This window comes from Cyprinodon tularosa, unplaced genomic scaffold (genome assembly GCF_016077235.1).
Source record: "Cyprinodon tularosa strain WSP-4 unplaced genomic scaffold, ASM1607723v1 ctg344, whole genome shotgun sequence".
Classification (NCBI taxonomy): Eukaryota; Metazoa; Chordata; class Actinopteri; order Cyprinodontiformes; family Cyprinodontidae; genus Cyprinodon; species Cyprinodon tularosa.
The window spans coordinates 624,472-643,725 of NW_024039057.1; the positions used below are offsets into that span (position 1 = coordinate 624,472).

Consider the following 19,254-nt stretch of genomic DNA (forward strand, 5'->3'; position numbering starts at 1 on the left):
GAGAATTTTAAAAGCATTTTGTATTCTTTATAAAAGAGCTTTTTAAAGAAAACCTCATTCCGCCTTATTTTATACCCACAATACGTGCTTGAGAGGGACTTTGGAAGATAAATAGCTTCAATAAGAAAGATTCCTGTTCTCTTTTCTTTTCAGGCAAAAGTCCCCTGGTTTGTCTTGGTTAAGTTACACCTACCGAGTACAACTGAAATATTAGACATTCAAATGCAGTTTTTCGAACAATTTATCTGCAGCTTGTTTTTATTTTTCCCTAAATTACAGTGGCTGCAGCAGAACTCTTACAGCACTGCTGTCTACGCCGCATCACCGCCCACATTAAACTGTTTGCCTGGTATTGATTGCGAGGGACAATCGGAGGGTAACAGGGCATAAATGATGGGTCAGAGGATGGATGCAACTCACGCCTCGGTTTTACGGAGCAACATAAACAATGCGACAGGTGGGCTGTCTGTCAGCGACTCTGATACTGCTGCGGCAGGTTTCAGGATTTAATACGTGCGGGGGTCGTTTGAGGCGATGATCCGTCTCCTTTAACAACCCTCATAAAACCGTACTTTCTCTTCTGCTGTTCTCCTCTGCGATGAGGAACCCTCACACCAACGCCCGCCTGAGGCTCCTTTCCCCATTTCTAAACTTCATCCTGCTTCCTTAGCATACCTCTCAAGTCTCCTGCACACTTTTTATCTCTGAGTCTCAGTTTTACCAGACTCAGTTCCAGAGGTCTCAGACTTTTAGTTCTTCTGATGAATTTCCTGCAAATATTTCTGTGAATAGACTCAAAATATGGAAATCTGTGAGCAACACAGACAGAAAGATGGATGGATAGAGAGATGAATGGATGGATAGATAGATAGATAGATAGATAGATAGATAGATAGATGGATGGAAGGATGGATAGAGAGATGGATGGTTCGATGGATAGATAGAGGGATGATATAGGGATGGATGGATGGATGGATGGATAGAGGGATGGATGGATGGATAGAGAGATGGATGGTCCAATGGATAGATAGAGGGATGATATAGGGATGGATGGATGGATGGATAGAGGGATGGATGGATGGATGGATAGAGGGATGATATAGGGATGGATGGATGGATGGATAGAGGGATGGATGGATGGATAGAGGGATGGATGGATGGATAGAGAGATGGATGGTCCAATGGATAGATAGAGGGATGATATAGGGATGGATGGATGGATGGATAGAGGGATGGATGGATGGATGGATGGATGGATAGAGGGATGATATAGGGATGGATGGATGGATAGAGGGATGGATGGATGGATAGAGGGATGGATGGATGGATGGATAGAGGGATGGATAGAGGGATGGATAGAGGGATAGATAGAGGGATGAATGGATGGATAGATAGAGGGATGGATGGATGGATAGAGAGATGGATGGTCCGATGGATAGATAGAGGGATGATATAGGGATGGATGGATAGATAGAGGGATGGATGGATGGATAAATAGAGGGATGGATGGATGGATAGAGAGATGGATGGTCCGATGGATGGATAGAGGGATGATATAGGGATGGATGGATGGATGGATAGAGGGATGGATGGATGGATAGAGGGATGGATGGATGGATAGATAGAGGGATGGATGGATGGATGGATGGATAGAGGGATGGATGGATGGATGGATAGAGGGATGGATGGATGGATAGAGGGATGGATGGTCCGATGGATGGATAGAGGGATGATATAGGGATGGATGGATGGATGGATAGAGGGATGGATGGAGGGATGGATAGAGGGATGGATGGATAGAGGGATGGATGGATGGATGGATAGAGGGATGGATGGATGGATGGATGGATAGAGGGATGGATGGATGGATGGATGGATAGAGGGATGGATGGATGGAGGGATGGATAGAGGGATGGATGGATGGATGGATGGATAGAGGGATGGATGGATGGATGGATGGATAGAGGGATGGATAGAGGGATGGATGGATGGATAGAGGGATGGATGGATGGGTGGATGGATGGATTGATGGATGGATGGTATTCATGCCCTGCATGGATAAAACTAATCCACCAACTGTCAGCCTCCTAACTCTCTGATGGGAGGTATTTTTAGGTCCTACGTCTCTCAGTCAGTCATCAGGCAGGTTCAATAAGCCCCTTGGCTGTCTTGTGTCTCATCTTTATTTGGTCAGTGGAATTAAGCTGAGATCTCCAAAGATTGCCATATGCACTACATTATCTCTGAAATTTGGGGGATTCCTTAAGCAGCCTGTGATTAAATTAACTTCCAAATCGGATCTGGAGCTCAATCCAAAAATATAAACAAGATTAAAAACCATTCATTTCAACAGCTATGACAAATTATGGAGGTCCACCAAAACGATAATGATATGTATCGCATATGATGTGATCGCTAACAATAAAAAAATCTGTTCCATAATTATTCAATAAAAGGTCTTTAACTCTGCAAGCAATTTAACTAGAAATAACAGGAAATGTGGCAGCATGCAAGGTACTCTGGGGGATGTAGTTTAAGAGGACAGCATCTCAGCCATTAGCTGATTACCCGATCCGTCCCGGAAGCACGATGCGTACCATCAGCTCATTTGCGCACAACCAGATATACATCCGGGTCGCCCTCGATTTTTCTTTTGTAAAAAAAACTAAATTACATTTTTCACTCCCAAAAACGGTAAGCGTACTAAACAATACTGTTTTAAAGATTAATAATGTATTTTCTGAGAAAGAAAATGCCTTAAAATCCCTGCTGTACTGGAAATGGGATCCTACGCTACTTCTGTGAGCTAACTTTTTCGGCTTTATATTGAAACATAAATCTAGTATTTTGAGTTTTATGTTTTCCTTTTGTGTTAACCTTATGGTATATAATGCGTAATCTAAAGAAAGAAACAACTAAAATGCAGATAAATATCGTGTAATCATATTTTGCCGGACTCTGAGCATGTCCGATGATGATGTCACACAAGCAGTTTAACCGAGAAAATGTGAAAAGCATCAAAATTGTCTCAGAAAAGTCATAAAACATTTTTTAAAAATACGTATTAGTATTCTTTAGCGAGTCCAGGATAGAAATAAGTAATTTTAGTACCATAATTACATTATTTATTGATACCTGGATGTATATCTGCGAATATGCAAATGAGCTGATGGTACGGATAGTGCTTCCGGGACGGAGCCTCCCTGTGCTTTCTCAACTGTGCTGCACTGTTTCAAAACTAAAGTGGATAGAGTTTGCCAGCATGAGAGGACATTATGGACAAAAGAGGAAGGGTATCGGACCCAGTGTGGCAGCATTTTAGATATTCGAAGTCTGGTTACCATGCCAACAAACAGTCTTATTTTATCACCAGAGCCAGTCTGATCTCACTGAGTACAAAAACCTAAAGCCATCGTCATCTGCAATTTGCAACAGACCAACATCGAGAGGTACAGGAAATTTAAGCCATAAAATGGATAAAATAATTATTTGCTGACTGTTTTTCAAATTTTTTACATTTTTATTTGGTGATTATTACCTAAAAGGGTAAAGCCAAAGGTTTAATTTAAAAATAAATGCTTTTTGGGCTAAATTCTGCTTTTTAGTCTTTATTTTGCATGGTATAAAAAGTATCAATTATCGATTTTAAACCTAATATCGTGATATGCTCTTTGCCAAACCACATTCACCGCCACACATCTACTGTACGAACCTCAAAGAAAGGAGACAAAACACTCATAATCTCTGTGCCTGGCGGGAAGGGCAGACCTGTATTCGATTTTCCTGGTGTCGGCTGAAGGCCTCGGGCAGGTCGTCCCAGTTGGTTAGCTTGATGTCCAGAGGGATGAAGCTCAGGTTCAATGGAACTCCGTCCTATAAACAGAGGAGACAGACGTTGGTGGGTGTAGGTTCTAATATTGGACCTAAACATGATAAAACAGCGAACAGAAAGCAAATATTTACTACACACTGTTTTATTTTTTTAACCCTCCTATTATTTTGGTACCTAAAATATATCAATTTAGTCGATACTGAACTATTTGATGCTGTTTTAAGCATTTTAGATCATCAAAATGAACCTTTTTGACGCATCTTTGGGTCCTCACTTCAAAAACAGAAGAACTAGCGTATTTATTTCTAAATATGTCTAATAATGCTGAACTATGAAGCAGTCCGTGTAAAAAAAAAAAAAGGTGAAAACCTGAAAGCAATCTGAAACAAACAAAAAAACAAGAGTTATTTGGTCCTTTGTTTGCAAAACCCAAATTGTCACTCTGTAATTAGAAACCCAATATCCAGTTTTGCAGAGTTCACATTTAATTAGTTTCATTACGTACCCTGTCTCGGTTTGCACTAAAACTTTGGGTATCTTTAGGCAAGCAATCAGATTTCTAATTACTAACTCACAAAACTTGAATCCAATTACATTCAAGTTTCTCTGGCCACACTTTATTCTTTATTGGTTTCCATGGTAATTCCTGTGGTAACCAAGCAGCTCGTTAGCGATCTCAGTTGTTTTCTCTCCTTTTTTTTTTTATGATGCACGTTTGAAGATGGTGCTTCTTCTGTGACACTTTGCATGCATTAGCATCAATAATGGAGAACAGGAAGAAAAACATGCATATACCACTAAGATTGTCCCTTTCTGCAATTATAGGTAATCATTCTGCAGTGGTCTGGCCGTAACCGTGTAATCAATGGAAAAAAATAACCAAAGTAAAAAACATTTTCCCAGTTATTACAGCTTCATTAGCTCTAACTACAGTCAATTTGAAGCCTGGGAAGCCACTTACCCTCAGAATTAACTCCAATCAACCAATAGCCACTGTGCCACACACTGGGCATATTTGACAAGAGGGAAAAAAAAAAAAAGCTGACCAGTGAAATGCCACATTCTTTCAGCAGCCAGAGCCACTTGAGGCCTGGAAATGAGGGACGTAGAAGAAAGAAAAAAAAGGATATAGTCTAAAGGTTAATACCTGCCAACAGCCGACACAGGGATTTGGAGATGTATATCAACATTAGGAAGTCTTTCCTGAGCTGCAGCGGTCTAGCTCAGAGCCCCTCGTGTTTATTTGGATTATGAAAAAATAAATATCATGGAGAGTCAGGGGAACGGTGCAGCTGGTTGTGCTGTAACAGCATGGAGCAGGATTAGAGATAGACGGAGAGAAAAAAAACTTCTATCATAACATGCAAAAAAAAAAAAATCAGTAAACTATTTAATAAATTTCTCTAAAAAAAAAAAATAAATAAATCCAGTCTCATTTAGCATCTTTAACTACAGATAAACAGCATCATGATTAAGGATGCAAAAATCAATGCATATATACATTTTGGGACTTCAACTATGAGATTTAGATTAAGCATTTTAAGTAGGTGAGAAAGCAACTATATACACTGTTGGGTACGGTGGAGGACCATAATGCGGTGGGCCAGCTTTGCCTCCAAAGGCCATGCAAATTTGTTTAGAGTGTTAAGCATCATTAAATGTTATATCCAGACATTTCTAATAGGGCTGAAACAACTAATAAATTATTGAAATTACCGTCAACTAATTTAGTATTTGATTTATCGTTAATTGTAGTGTAGAAACTCTAAAATTATGCCAAGATTGTAAAAATATATATAAACATTTTGCATTTAAGATAAAAAAAAATGTCAATATGGTCCATCCAGAACTCCTCAAGTGGAAAAGTTTGAGTTTCACCTGGTTTAATTTAATAAAAAGTCTTCTTTAAGGAATCTTTGGCTATCCAATAATTAATCAATTCATTGAAAAAACAATTACCGATTAACTCAACATATTCTCATTATCAGTTCGTATGAAATCGTACGAAAAGTTATGCACAGTATTTCTTACGTTTTGGACGTTTTTCCTCAAAAAAAAAACAGATCAGTGCGCATGCGCAACCAGACAGACGAAAAAAGCAGATCCGTGGACGGACGTAAAACTGGGAGAAACAGTGCAATAATTACTTCTTCATGTCTCTAACTAGGTTGCTTGCTGTTTTGTATCTTAGGGTTAGGGTTAGGGTTAATTGTATGTTAAATTCTATGTTATTGAATGGTACGTAAGATGCGCATGCGCAAGGATATCTTATCTCGAGGCAAGACGTAAAAATACGACGAAATACCACGAAAAAAACGTCTAAAACGTACGGAATTACGGTGCATAACTTTTCGTACTGATTATGAGAATACACTGATTAACTGCTTTACAAAATAATCATTAGTTGCAGCCCTAAATTCTGTAAAAAAAAAAACAAAAAAAAAAAAAAACACGCATAACAGATGGGTAATTAGGCTGCAAATGACACAAATCTATAGAAATACATCATTATACACAATATCTTTTTCTTTTTTCTATGGCTTTCTCATCCCTAAACTCTACAGAAAATCTGTAGACAGAGATAAAAAGGAGAAATTACTATTGGAAATTAACTATTGGATTATTTGAAAATTGAGCAAAGACAATAAACTCCCAAACAAAAGATTGTGATATTACAGTTCTCTGCAACCCCTCCACTCGCTTCATGACTGCTGGGAATACAACCAGCAACCCCCCCTGCTTCTGTTCAATCTGTTGAAATGGATAGAAACAGGAGCAAGAAAGGAGCCAATTCTTGAAGGGGAAAACTTGAAAGCGACAATATTTTGGGAGAAAATCAAATCTTGAATGAGGATCTGAGACTTGAACGGGGAGAATAGCTGTGACGATTGGACCCCTGACAGGTTATCTGTCTGTGGAATAGCAGATAGGAGCTTTGACTTAAGTAATAGTGACACTGCTCCCTGAAAAGTAGAGGCTACTCACTTCAGTAAGCATAAACTGTAAGTTAAGGTTTTTATAGGGAGGTATTAGCTGTTTTTTCAACACCTGCAACGCATCAGAAATACCTCAATTGCATTTATTTATTTAAAACATCTGGAGGAAACTGTGCACATCAGTTATGCCCACTTTATGTTGATCATTATGAAATAAAATCCCACTAAAACACGCTGATGCAACAGAAGGTTAAGAGAAATTCACAGATCGAGGGGAATTTTGCAGATTCATCCCAATCATGTAATGCAAAGACAGAATCGGTAAACTGCTACCATTTCATGAGTGGACATAAAAAAATACTTAATCCAGCTGGTATTTCTCCTCCAAGCCTCACTGACAACTCTTCATCTGATTCTGCACTGAACATCACCCCCCTCGGAGCGAATTCGACGCCTGGCCCAGGATTATCCCGATGTGACAGCTTTGCAGCCGGAATTCCACTAGTTTATCATTTAAACGACAAAGGGGGACATTTATCTCAATGGCTTATCGCCTCAGCCGCACGTAGATGACACCGCTCTATTGCCGTCAGGGAAAAATTCCTTTGGTGATTCAGTTCAGCGCTTTGGTCCTCTCTATTTAAAACCCTCTCGTCTCTTATCTGCTGCTGCGGGGAAGGAGCTTGAGCCCTCATGAATGAAACAAAAGGCCGCCAAGTATCACGACGCGATCGATACAGAGATCTGTTGGCAAGTGCCACTCGGAGACGGGGGGCCAAGGATGCACAGGACTTCAATTAGAGTCACGCTTGGGTAAAACTAGAGCTTGAATTAATCTGACGGGTGGAGGAAGCAGCAGAGGGTTTGATTATGAAGAGGGATGACCAAATGAAAGCAAAGATATCCTGGAAATATCACCACACATGAGCGTTTAGCTGCTCTATGATCAAGGTTCTCACCTCCGGTCAAGTCTTTGGTTAGAGGCTCTTTCAGCTGTGATCTACTGAAACATTTGTGGAGTCACTGAGGGGAAAATCTCTTCTCCTCCTGATGGGGAATGATTTTATTAGCTTCTTAAAATAAGAAAACTAACGGCTTTTATTTGTTCTCTGAGCAAAGCTGGTCATAATGGCCTCAGGTCAAAAGAACAGGACACTTAAAATACAAGATGGAATCACTGTTTATACCAAAGCTGCTGAGCTTAAATATATATAAATATAGAGTATTTTCATGCTCTTATATGCTCCTGACTTAATCTTAGCGATAATCCTCCCCTTGCTCCTTGTCTTGTTTAACTGGAGAATATAAATGGATTTAGAAATGCTTTATCTTTTACCACACAGCCTGAATAAATCTCCATATACAGAAAAAAAAAAAACATGTAAAACAGGCTCCTGTTGGTGGGAGTGTATTAAGGCTGAAGGCTATTACACTTTGATGTGTTGTATGGACACATTAATGCATGTTTTCTCTCAGTCTAAGCTTATTAAAGGTTAGGGAAAGCAAAGCCGTTTTGAATTATGGTTAATAATGAATCAAATCTAAATGACGCACATTATGGAAAACGTTACCTTATTTGAGGTTATATTTCTACCGTAACCTCTTAGGTTTCTACCGTAAGAAAGGAATTCCACTTTCAGTTTTCTTAACATTATAAATGTGTAATAATTTTCGGATGGCGGAATCTTTAGGATTTTCTTTAGCAGGGAAGGGAAGCTAAATACAGGGAAAACCCTCTAAAACCTGTTAAGAGGCTGCAAAGGACCTGCAGCTGGGTTGGAGGTTCATCTTCCAACAGAGCTACTATCCAAAGTTCAGATATAAATGCAGCTGAAAATATGCTGAAAAACTCCATCTAATCTGACTGACCTCGGGCTATTTTGCAAAAAAGAAGGGAGGAAATATTTCAGTCCCTAGGAGCTCTAAGCTTGAAAACTTGACACTGCAATCGCAGCAAAAGGAGGTTTAAACAAGTCCTGATTTGGAGGGACTAAAGATATACGAGTTGGAATTTCTTCTGATGTGCAAAGTTTTTCAGAACTGTGAGTCATTTTCCTTTCACTTCCCTCTCACGCAAATCAGATTAGCCAATTTCTCCTCATTTGCCACAGACTCATCACCAGCAGTTTGTTGGGAAAATAATTCAAAGAAATCTAAGGCCCCGTCCACACGAAGTCAAACCCTGGCCTAAACGCACAAATTTTTCACCAAACCAGCCTCTCATCCATACGAAGCCGGCGTTTCGGGGTCTGTAAGCTGTAATCTTTTTTTAATCAAGCCTTCAGAGTGGGAAGATTTTGAAATGCCATTTTCGCGTTTCCATCTTTAAGCTCTAACCGCATTTTTTTTCTTGAACGCATGCGTCATAGCGTCGCCTCTTAACACGCATGCGCGACACAGTATCACAACAACAATGGCGCCGTACTGTGTTGAATGGTTGCTGCTCATGCTACTCACCCTGCTGTCGGGCTTACAACAGAATCTTCTTCTTCTGGAATATCTCCAGGAAGAACAGAGCAATATCGACGACATAGTTCAGCACCTGAATTTGACTGAACCACGAAAATGGACCCGCAGGCCCATTTTCCGGTTTGGTTGTTGTATAAATATTACTGTGCATGCCCAACATTTCGTTGCCTGTTTTCGGCCATTTTTGCTTTGGCACCACAGCGCCCCTTACAGGCCTGGCATACATTTTGCAGCGTTTTCATGCATTCGTGTTTGATTATTAAACTCAGTTTCGTTTAAAACAAACTTGATAAAGATGAGAAATTATTAGTCTGTAATTAAAAAGGAAAATCAACTCCATCAATCCATCCATCCATCCCACTTATCCCAGCTGGGGTTGTGAGGGTTTGCAGGTGTCCATCTCCAGCTGTCTACGGGCGAGACGCGGAATACACCCTGGGCAGGTCACCAGTCCATGGCAGGGCAACACAGAGACAACAATTCACGCACGAGAAGCCAATTTACCCTCATTAACCTTGTTTTTGGACTATGGGAGGAAGCCGGAGTACCCAGAGAGAACCCACGCTTGCACAGGGAACATGCAAACTCTGTCCAAAAAGACCCCATGCTGGGAATCAAACCAGGGACCTTCTTGCTGCAAGGCAGCAGTGCTACCTACTCCACCACTGAGCAGCCCCTGAAAATCAACCCATACCTGCATAATTAATTTTGTCGAAATTAAAACCATCCTTATTTTTAAAATATCAGCAATTTGCTTATAATTTTAAAGTAAGAACAAGTCAAATATGAACCAGCAAGCTAGACCTTAAAACATAATCAATGGATATTAGCCAACTAAGCTGTTGGCGATACTATTTTAGACTGTGACTAACTGTATGTGCTCTCTTTCATCCTCTGACATGGGAGCTGGTTTAGAGCTCGTCTGCCTGCCTGTGTGTTTCCTGGACGGGGCGACCTGTGGAGCTGGTTTACAGCTGCCTTTTGTATCTCTGCTTCTGTCTCCTTGAACCCCAGTCGGCCTCGGCAGATGGCCATTGAGCCTCATTCTGCTGGAGGTTTCTTCCTGTTAAAAGGGAGTTTTTCCTCTCCACTGTCGCTACAAGCATGCTTAGTGAGAGGGATTGCCTTCGAGTCAATGAGTCGATGCGATCAGCTGGTTTTCCTTAGATAGAAAACTTTGACCCAATCTGACTGGATGATCTGGTTGAATTGTTTCTTAGAAGGGCCTTGTAAATTGCTGCTATATAAATAAACAGAACTGAATTAAATTATTTGGTACTTTGTTTTCCAAATAAAAAAGAGACAGTTGCTTGACTAAATGTTTAAAAGTTTGCGCCATCCCTTCGCTTTGCACTGCTCCTATTCACTGTTGCTTTTTTTTTTTATTAATTAACAAATCATGTGTAACCATGATGGAAAAGACAGCATTTTTTCTTTCATACATGGACTTCTCTAATGCTGTAGTCTCACATCTACCCTGTTTGCTAATTGGCAGAGTGGGAAAGAAGTTCAGGTTCTTTGCTGCTATTAGCAGCTCATAAAGCTGAGGAAAGATCATTGATCTTAATGGTTTTCTCAAGCAATAAAAAAAATGAAAGAATTGAATCATCTTCCAACCGTTTCTGTCTTAATTTTCCATCTAGTCTGCAGGGGTATCAGGGTAAAGGGGGATAAACCCATATAAATGTAAAACCTTTCAGATTTGAACCGTATATCATCATCCAAAGAGCCCCAGGGCCAAACCTTAGACACCCCTGGTCTATCCCAGTAACATCCATTGCAGCTTGTTGGCTGCAACATGACAAAATGAGGAAAAACTTTTGCAAGGCTCTGCAGGAGGTGAAAGTGCCTCAAGTGTCAGAATAATCACTGTCAGGCTGACTCGGAGCATAAAAAGCTGCAGAAGCGTACCTTGGAGTAGAGATATATGCGGTCTGTGTACTGGCTGGCGCAGAACTGCAGGGCCGGGTAGACGAGCCGGGAGGCGGTGGCGTCAGCTTCATCTTTGCCCTCATCACCCCCATTAGCATGGAGAGCAGAAGATGAACACGGCTCAGCTCCGTAGTCTGCAGGGAGACAAGAGGAGGCTGACTAATATCTCACTGAGCATATATTATTGGTTCATTATTGGCTTTTCTGGCTTTATTGGTACTCCGCCTGCTCCTTTGGTAATGCACTGAACAGCACAGACATTACACTGCAGAAGATTTTAGCATTAATTATGCAGAAGATAATATTGGGAAAATATGACATCTGTGTACTGTATTCAGTCAGATTAGAGAAATGACTTTGTATTTATGCTTATTGCTTTCAAACATTTATGAGAGAATCGGAAATTAAGCGTTGGGGTTATTACCTCTGATATTTCTGTCTGTGGATGTAACTATAAAACGGGTAAAGATTTAATAATTTGTGTTATTTTAACACGAAGCATTAAAAATATTAATCAGGAATTAGTTTTAATAAAGTTAAAGCAATGTTCTTGAAATGTTGAAGTATAAATGGCCTCTTTGACATATGTCTAATTTCAACAAAAGCAAAATGAAATTAGTAAGGTTTATTATTCAATAAAGGGATTACCTTAAAGCAACTGTACATAGAAAATATCTTTAAATCAAAAGTTTTCCTAATATTTTCAATTACCAGCTTAGCTACTCTATGTTACATGTTAGACCTCTTCTGATTGGCTGATAAGATTCTTGTAATATCTCCTTCTCCGCATGATTTCTCTATGAACAACTACCTTAATAGGAGCACCTAAGAAACCTTTAAACCCATCAAGGACTCCAGCTCTTTATAATCTGCACCAACGAGGGGTATTGGTGGTTCTGGTGCTGATTAAAGCCGGGCAATTAATTGCATTTGCAATATAATCTCAATTTAACAAAAGGCAATTTTCATTTCAACAGAGAAAGATGCTAGATTTCTCACTGCTGTGGGTTTGCAGCCGAAAAGGAGGAAAGAGTTGCTGCTATGGTGCAGATCCATGCATGCAAGAAGAATTACCAACATTTTCCTACAAAAGTTACAGTAAAGTTTTGCAACACTCTCAATCAAGCCTCCAAAGTCAAAACATGAAACCTTAGATTGGAACATCTACATCAGGCATCCCCAAAGTCGGTCCTCGAGGGCCGCTGTCCTGCAGGTTTTAGAGGTTTCTCTGCTTCAGCACAGCTGATTCTGATGATTGCAGTTCAGCAAAAGCTTGTTAATTAACTATCAATGTAAATCAGCTGTGCTGGAGCAGGGAAACCTCTAAAACCTGCAGGACAGCGGCCCTCGAGGACCGACTTTGGGGATGCCTGATCTACAAGTTTGCGGTCAATTCAAAGAAAAATCAAAATAAAATTGCACTATTGGTTAGGAATAATTGCAATTTTGACTTTTAGCAAAATGGTTCAGCCCTGGTGCTGATGGGTTCCTACAATTCTGAAACTTTGAATTCATCCTCCATTTTTATTTTTTTTTTTAGATTAACAGGCATTCAATCCAAAAGCCAGACCTGAAAAATCTGACACCTAAAAAAAAAAAAAAAAACATACATCAGCCCCATCTGAAAACATAAAGTTGTAAATATCCACGTTTTTAAGATTGCAATCGACTGAAACTGAGCTTAAAACTCAAAGAAGCTCTAAATATATTAACTTTAAGTCCAGAGCTACTTTTTTTCCCCTTCCTCATAAAATAATCCCAACTGCTTCTTGAAGATATAAAAACCCCAAAAGAGAACAAATCAAATAGTTTTCCACTCAGCATCCAGGCATCATTAAGAGTTTTTCAATCCTATCAGTACCTACTATAAATTTGCCCCATTCCACTATTTCCTATTAAAATTGGCAACACTATTAGGTCGATTTTTTTTTTTTTAACGTTCTATTGATGGCTTCTAATAAATTCGCCTTCAGACTCGACTCATCCAACTCACTAAAGCAAAAAAACAAGTCCAGTGTTGTGTAATATTGCTCCGGCATCTTTGATGGGGAACCGTCCAATTTATTTTTCACAACTTTCACCCAAGAAGTTGCAGAACAAACGGATGGAAGCACAGCTAGAGGGAGAAAAAAAAGAGTGATAAAATGACAGGCACGGTTGGGGAGAAACAGAGAAAGAGTGAGCAGGTCATTAATGTCAGCCATGTAGCTCGCTCATGCTGCCAGCATCTAGCAAGAAAAGGTCAGGCGCTGGAAATGAGACTGCCACTGTTCGACCATGCTTCATTTAGACAATGACCTATAACACTCTAATAATACTTGCCTTAAATCACTCTGCGTGGCCAGTTGTCTGCCTTGTCACTGTGTGTGTTCATGAAAATGCGTGTGTGGTCATTTGGTCGGTAATGGGGATAAAGAACTGACACAGCCTGATGTGTGTAACAAGTGACTGCTGTTAAGGAAACGCTGGCAGGTACCTACATGGATCCCTTCAGGTTATCGGACACATTTCTGGCACTAAATGGGAACGCCTGAGGAAGCTAAGAGATAAAGAGAAGAGATAAAGAAGGCGCTAATTGGAGCAAAGACCAACCTATTGATTTTGAGTTAATGGAATCTCTTAGTACTCCATGTTTGCTACCATTACAGAAATATAGAAAATATCTCCAGACGTAGCAAATATTATTTCCTTCTCCATTTCTTAATGTGAGCAATAATCCAGTCTATTCAAACCTCCAAAGGAACTCATAAATCTATCATATATATATATATATATATATATATATATATATATATATATTTATATATGTGTGCTAAACTGCTGGTGTACCATTTTTTAATAGTTTTAGATATCTCTCTAAGAATAAACATTGCATAGTAGCAGCAACTTTAATTATAGAGTCAAGAGTTGGAATCGTTTTTCAGTGTTTAGTCCCGTTTCTCTCCTAGACCTATATAGCTATGAGCTTACCTTTTACTGTGACTAACTATACACTACCGTTCAAAAGTTTGGGGTCACATTGAAATATCCTTATTTTTGAAGAAAAAGCGCTGTACATTTCGATGAAGACAACTTTAAACTAGTCTTAACTTTATAGAAATACACTCTATACATTGCTAATGTGGTAAATGACTATTTTAGCTGCAAATGTCTAACCTGACTCCGCCAGATGGATTTGCTCCGCATAGCCATCTGGAAACCTTCAGTTGAAGTCATTTTGGGAAGGGGCGAAAATACTGATTAGCTGATTGGCCTATGTTGGTGATAGACGGGCCAAATAAACCAATCAGATCAACGAAGCATATGACGTACTAACAGCCAGGCTACTCTTGCCGAAACCAGTTGGGAGAAGAGCAAAAGCATCTTTTCCTCTGAGGAAAGCCTCCAGAGCAGTGTTTTGCTCTTCTTTCAGTGAAGAAATACTCTGTAATTCCGATAAAACTTGCTCGATAGCCACGCTAACGCTAGTTTCATCGGCTGAAGCCGCCATGTTCTTTAGACTGAACTGTCGCGCTTCTCGTTGCGTCACACCTAGACCCGCCTCAAAGCCAACGCTGATTGGACGTTCGTTTGGTGAACGGCTCCAAATTTTCTTTAAAGGAGAGTCTCCAGACTGATTAGCGAGTGAAATCTTGAAAGCTCGTGAGATCAGGATGGTCTCACGAGGCTAGCAAATGTCTGGTTTTTGGTGCAATATCTACATAGGTGTATAGAGGCCCATTTCCAGCAACTATAACTCCAGTGTGCTAATGGTAAAATGTGTTTGCTCATTGGCTCAGAAGGCTAATTGACGATTAGAAAACCCTTGTGCAATCATGTTCACACATCTGAAAACAGTTTAGCTCATTACAGAAGCTATAAAACTGACCTTCCTTTGAGCAGATTGAGTTTCTGGAGCATCACATTTCTGGGGTCATTTAAACGTTAAAATGGCCAGAAAAAGAGAACTTTCATCTGAAACTGGACAGTCTATTCTTGTTCTTACAAATGAAGGCTATTCCATGCGAGAAATTGCTAAGAAATTGAAGATTTCCTACAACGGTGTGTATTACTCCCTTCAGAGGACAGCACAAACAGGCTACTCAGGGTACTATTTAATGAAGATGCCAGTTGGGGACCTGTAAGGCGTCTGTTTCTCAAACTAGAGACTCTAATGTACTTATCTTCTTGCTCAGTTGTGCAACGCGGCCTCCCACTTCCTTTTCTACACTGGTTAGAGCCTGTTTGTTTGCCATTAGAACACTGGAGTGATAGTTGCTGGAAATGGGCCTCTATACACCTATGTAGATATTGCAATGTGACCCCAGACTTTTGATTGGTAGTGTATGTCCCCTGTTTCATCTTGTTTGATATGAAAACTGGCTAAGAGTTTATCTACTTAAGTGCTTTTTTTCCATTGATGATATCTTCTCTATTATACCAAGTATTTATGGATAAGTGCATCTATGTTCCTTTTGCGTGTCTGCTTCAGTCTGCTTGGACCCCAAGTCTGCTTTTTGCAGAAAGCAGCTCACACTGAGTCTGGTCCTGCTTGGGTTAAAAGGGAGCTCCACTGCTGCTGCATGCATGCTCAGCATGAGGGATTGCTGCAGAGTCAGCGATGCAAAGCAAGCAAATATCTACCGTGACTGCATGTTCATCAAGGCGGAGCCAATGCTGCAATGTTGACAACTCAATGCAGTCAGTTCGGGTCCTTGGATACTTTTAACCAATCTGTCTGTATGCTTTGATTAAACTTTCTCTGCAAAGTGTCTTCAGGTGGAAAGTGTTGTCAAACGGCATTAAATAAAATGAATTACACTCAACTGTAAAGCACGGTAGTGGAAGGCTGATGACTTGGGGTTGCTTTGCAGTAACGAGACTCTGGCAACATTCAGTCATCTATTAAGTCCTTAGTTGTAAGTAAAATAAAAATGCTACAATTAATCTGTTATTTATTATTAAAAGCTTCTCTGATTGAGAGTCAGCACCTGTATGAAACTAGATGTGATGGATGTTTAACGCACTCGAATAAAAAAAAGAAAAGCATCTAAATTTCTGTGAGGCTTAATGAGTTTTTTAGTTTGTCCCACTGATTAGATTGTGTACCTTTTGTTTGGTCAGGGTCAACGGCGTAAATATCGGTAAGCAGAGACAGCAATTGCTTACGGGCCCCCGACCTCTTAGGGGCCCCATCACTGACACCTGGTGGACCCCCTACGTAATTGTTGACTAGGACGTCTCTATGCAAATGTAATGGTACGACAAATTCCTCTTAAACTCACCTGATACTGAAGTAACTGACCATACCGTATTTATACCGCAACACATGCCAGATTTCAACATGATGGTGAGCCGTTTCAACACGACACCAATAGCAAAGCAGACAGTGGTACTTTTAATTACTATGCTAATAACTTTGTATAGTTCATTAGACGGTTGGTAAAAAAATACACTCATATAATACGTTTCAAACCGCAATAAAGATCTTAAAAGAACAACGTATTTGAGTATTTAATTTTTTACACTGCGACTTGGGTAACCCAGAGTGTAGATTAAAACCATACTCGTTACGTCCAATGTGTTAGCAACAATGGATACCAAAAAGAGGTACTTATGCGGATTCCAGAAAAGAAAAAGGAAAGAAGAGCTGCTGGAAGAACGGAATAAAACTTCGCAAAATGAACACATTCTTTCAAAGAACCGAAGAGGGAGTGGTGGACGTTGCTGCTGCAACAGTGAGTTAAGATTGTGACCGATGGCTTGTTGTGCTAACATCAGACATCCCAAGTCTCCTGGAAGTTCCAGGAGTCTCCCTGATATAGATAGTTGTTCACAGATGCTTGTGAGTTGAATTGTCCTGGATTTTAGACTACGCTAGGTTTTTTTAATGCGAGTAAGAGCGTGCAGGTTGTACAATAATTTGTGCATCATGTGCGGATTAGAACTACTACGATTGGTTCGATAAGCATCTCCACAAGATGAGTTTTTGGAACTTGGGATGTCGGTAACATGTGGTGGTGTGCTGTCACCAATGGTGCCATTCAAGGTGCTCAGTAACTATTTTTCCGGATGTGATGTGTGATCATATACTACTGAGAATTGCATAATTGTATCTTCTTGGCTGATTTGAACCTTTATCACGTGTTGTACTTCATATGGGGAACACCCAGATGATCTTGCTTATGGGCCTATTGTTGTGGCATTTCGCCGTCAGTCAGGGTGCCTAACAAAGACACAAAAGTCTCGATAAATTCAGGAACAAATATATTTCTACAGCAGGAACCAATATCGCCGCAGCTTATTTTATATAGGTTGTTTTTTTACTTTATAATAGTATATAACACTGAGATATCCAGCCCGGATTACAACAATTGATTTTTTTTTTGTGCCACTACAGTATTTTATGAGTTCTTTCTACGCCGCTGCATCAGTTACTTTTATCTGTTTAATGCCAAGGTGAGACCTCCCTCATCAGTCATCTCTTTACCTTAGCCTGCCCTATTATTTTGTCTGACGTCCTTTTTACTGCACTTTCCCTCCATCTGGCACACACTGTCCTGATCTCAGCCTGCAGTGGGTCGCTCCGTGTCTGAAAATACCACGATAACAAGATGGAGGCGTTGGTTTCTTTTTTGTTTTTTAGGACACCAGTGCTCTCTCATCCATCCTTCTGGCCTACTACACCTGTAATGAAACCCAGCAGCTCTGCATTGTGCCTCCCAGTATATTTGCTGTAAGCATTTTTTTTTTGTACCCCCCCCTTCTTCTGTTTGCAGTGGCGGAATGCACCAGCTGCATTAAGTGGGCCATTTATTCGAAGGGGGCAATTCATCTTACAAAGCCGTCTTATTAGACTGTCACTTACACAGTATGAACGGTGCCTTCAAAACACCCCAAGGGATTTATCTGTTATTTTACTGCGAGAGACAGAAAACAACGCCTAATTGGACTGAGTCATCTCGTCTTCTGCGGCAGTGAAACAAAAAGGTAACAAAAAAAAAAGCAGGGGGGGGAACGCACGGAGCGGGCGTTTGAGCCAACGAACAAACGGGTATCCGTGTTTAAATGTTCCCACAGCATACAGATAGAGTGACAGACAGAGCGGAGAGAGGGAGACAGTCGGAGAGGTGGTGGAGGGGTGGAGGAGTGATTGCCTGTCTGTGCTGCGCGGAAAGTAATCTCAGAGCAATCAAGAGGCGGGGGCGGCCGACAGCTCCTCACTTCTGAAAACCACAGGCAGGTAGAGAAAAATCATTAGGCACCACTCCTGACCCCATAGGTCACTTTTATTGGACAACCACTGTGTTTTGTATTAGACCCCCGCTGATGGAGACAGACTGCCTAAGTCACGTAACTAATAAACCAACAGGACGGACACATAGATGTTTTCCTCAAATTAAATACCGTCATGCATTCTGGGAGCAGGGTTTTTAGAGGAACTTAGGAGGGGAGCGTCTCTGCGATGAGCTGTCTGTGTCCTCCTGTAATCCCTGACTCACTCACTGATGCTGAGATCAGAGCTCTGTGGATACCATCTGTTGCACCAGTCCTCGCTTCTCTCTCTGAAGATGCTACTTAACCACTCCGGCTGAAAGTTTCTCAGAGCTGCACGGACAGATATTAGTTGTCACCGAGGAAAAGTGCGCGTCTAAAGGGCACATGGAGTGGGGTAGGGGGGTGCGAGGTCGGATCTCCTGCAGCGCCTCTTTAGTGCTGCCATTTCTGATCGACAGTGAAGCTTTTATCTCTCCCCTAGAGTCAAGTCTGAATAGAGGCGGTTTTCTTTCTTTTTTTATTTTTTATTTTCCAAAGAAAGCAGCTTTCACTCACCTTTAGTGCGTTTTTTTTTCCAGACTAAGTGTGTGTGGGGGGAGAGAGAGAGAGCAAATGCCTCTGCAGGGGGAAGCAGCGGTGGGATTCAATGGCTGAGCGTCGGGGATGTGGGGGGGTGCACAGGTAGTCACAGAGGGGGGAAATTAACCACTCCACAGACTGAGCACTAATAGATGCCAAACTGTGCGTGATTTGAGAAGAGGAATGTGTCAAGGTGTTGCACACTGATCTCATAATGTTAGAGGGTAATAGAGGTTGATAGCTTGCATG

The 19,254-nt window shown here is 40.7% G+C and overlaps 1 protein-coding gene across 1 annotated transcript in view; it reads right to left on the reverse strand.

The window, feature by feature from the left end:
* The window catches only part of zranb3 (zinc finger, RAN-binding domain containing 3), a 121,456-nt gene that overhangs the window by 41,363 nt on the left and 60,839 nt on the right, over positions 1–19,254 (reverse strand). Inside the window, exons 12-13 of the mRNA XM_038294760.1 lie at positions 11,149–11,303; positions 3,769–3,873 (exon numbers count right to left, since the gene is read on the reverse strand). Of these exons, the coding sequence (XP_038150688.1) occupies positions 3,769–3,873; positions 11,149–11,303 (260 nt within the window). The remainder of the gene's footprint in view (positions 1–3,768; positions 3,874–11,148; positions 11,304–19,254) is intronic.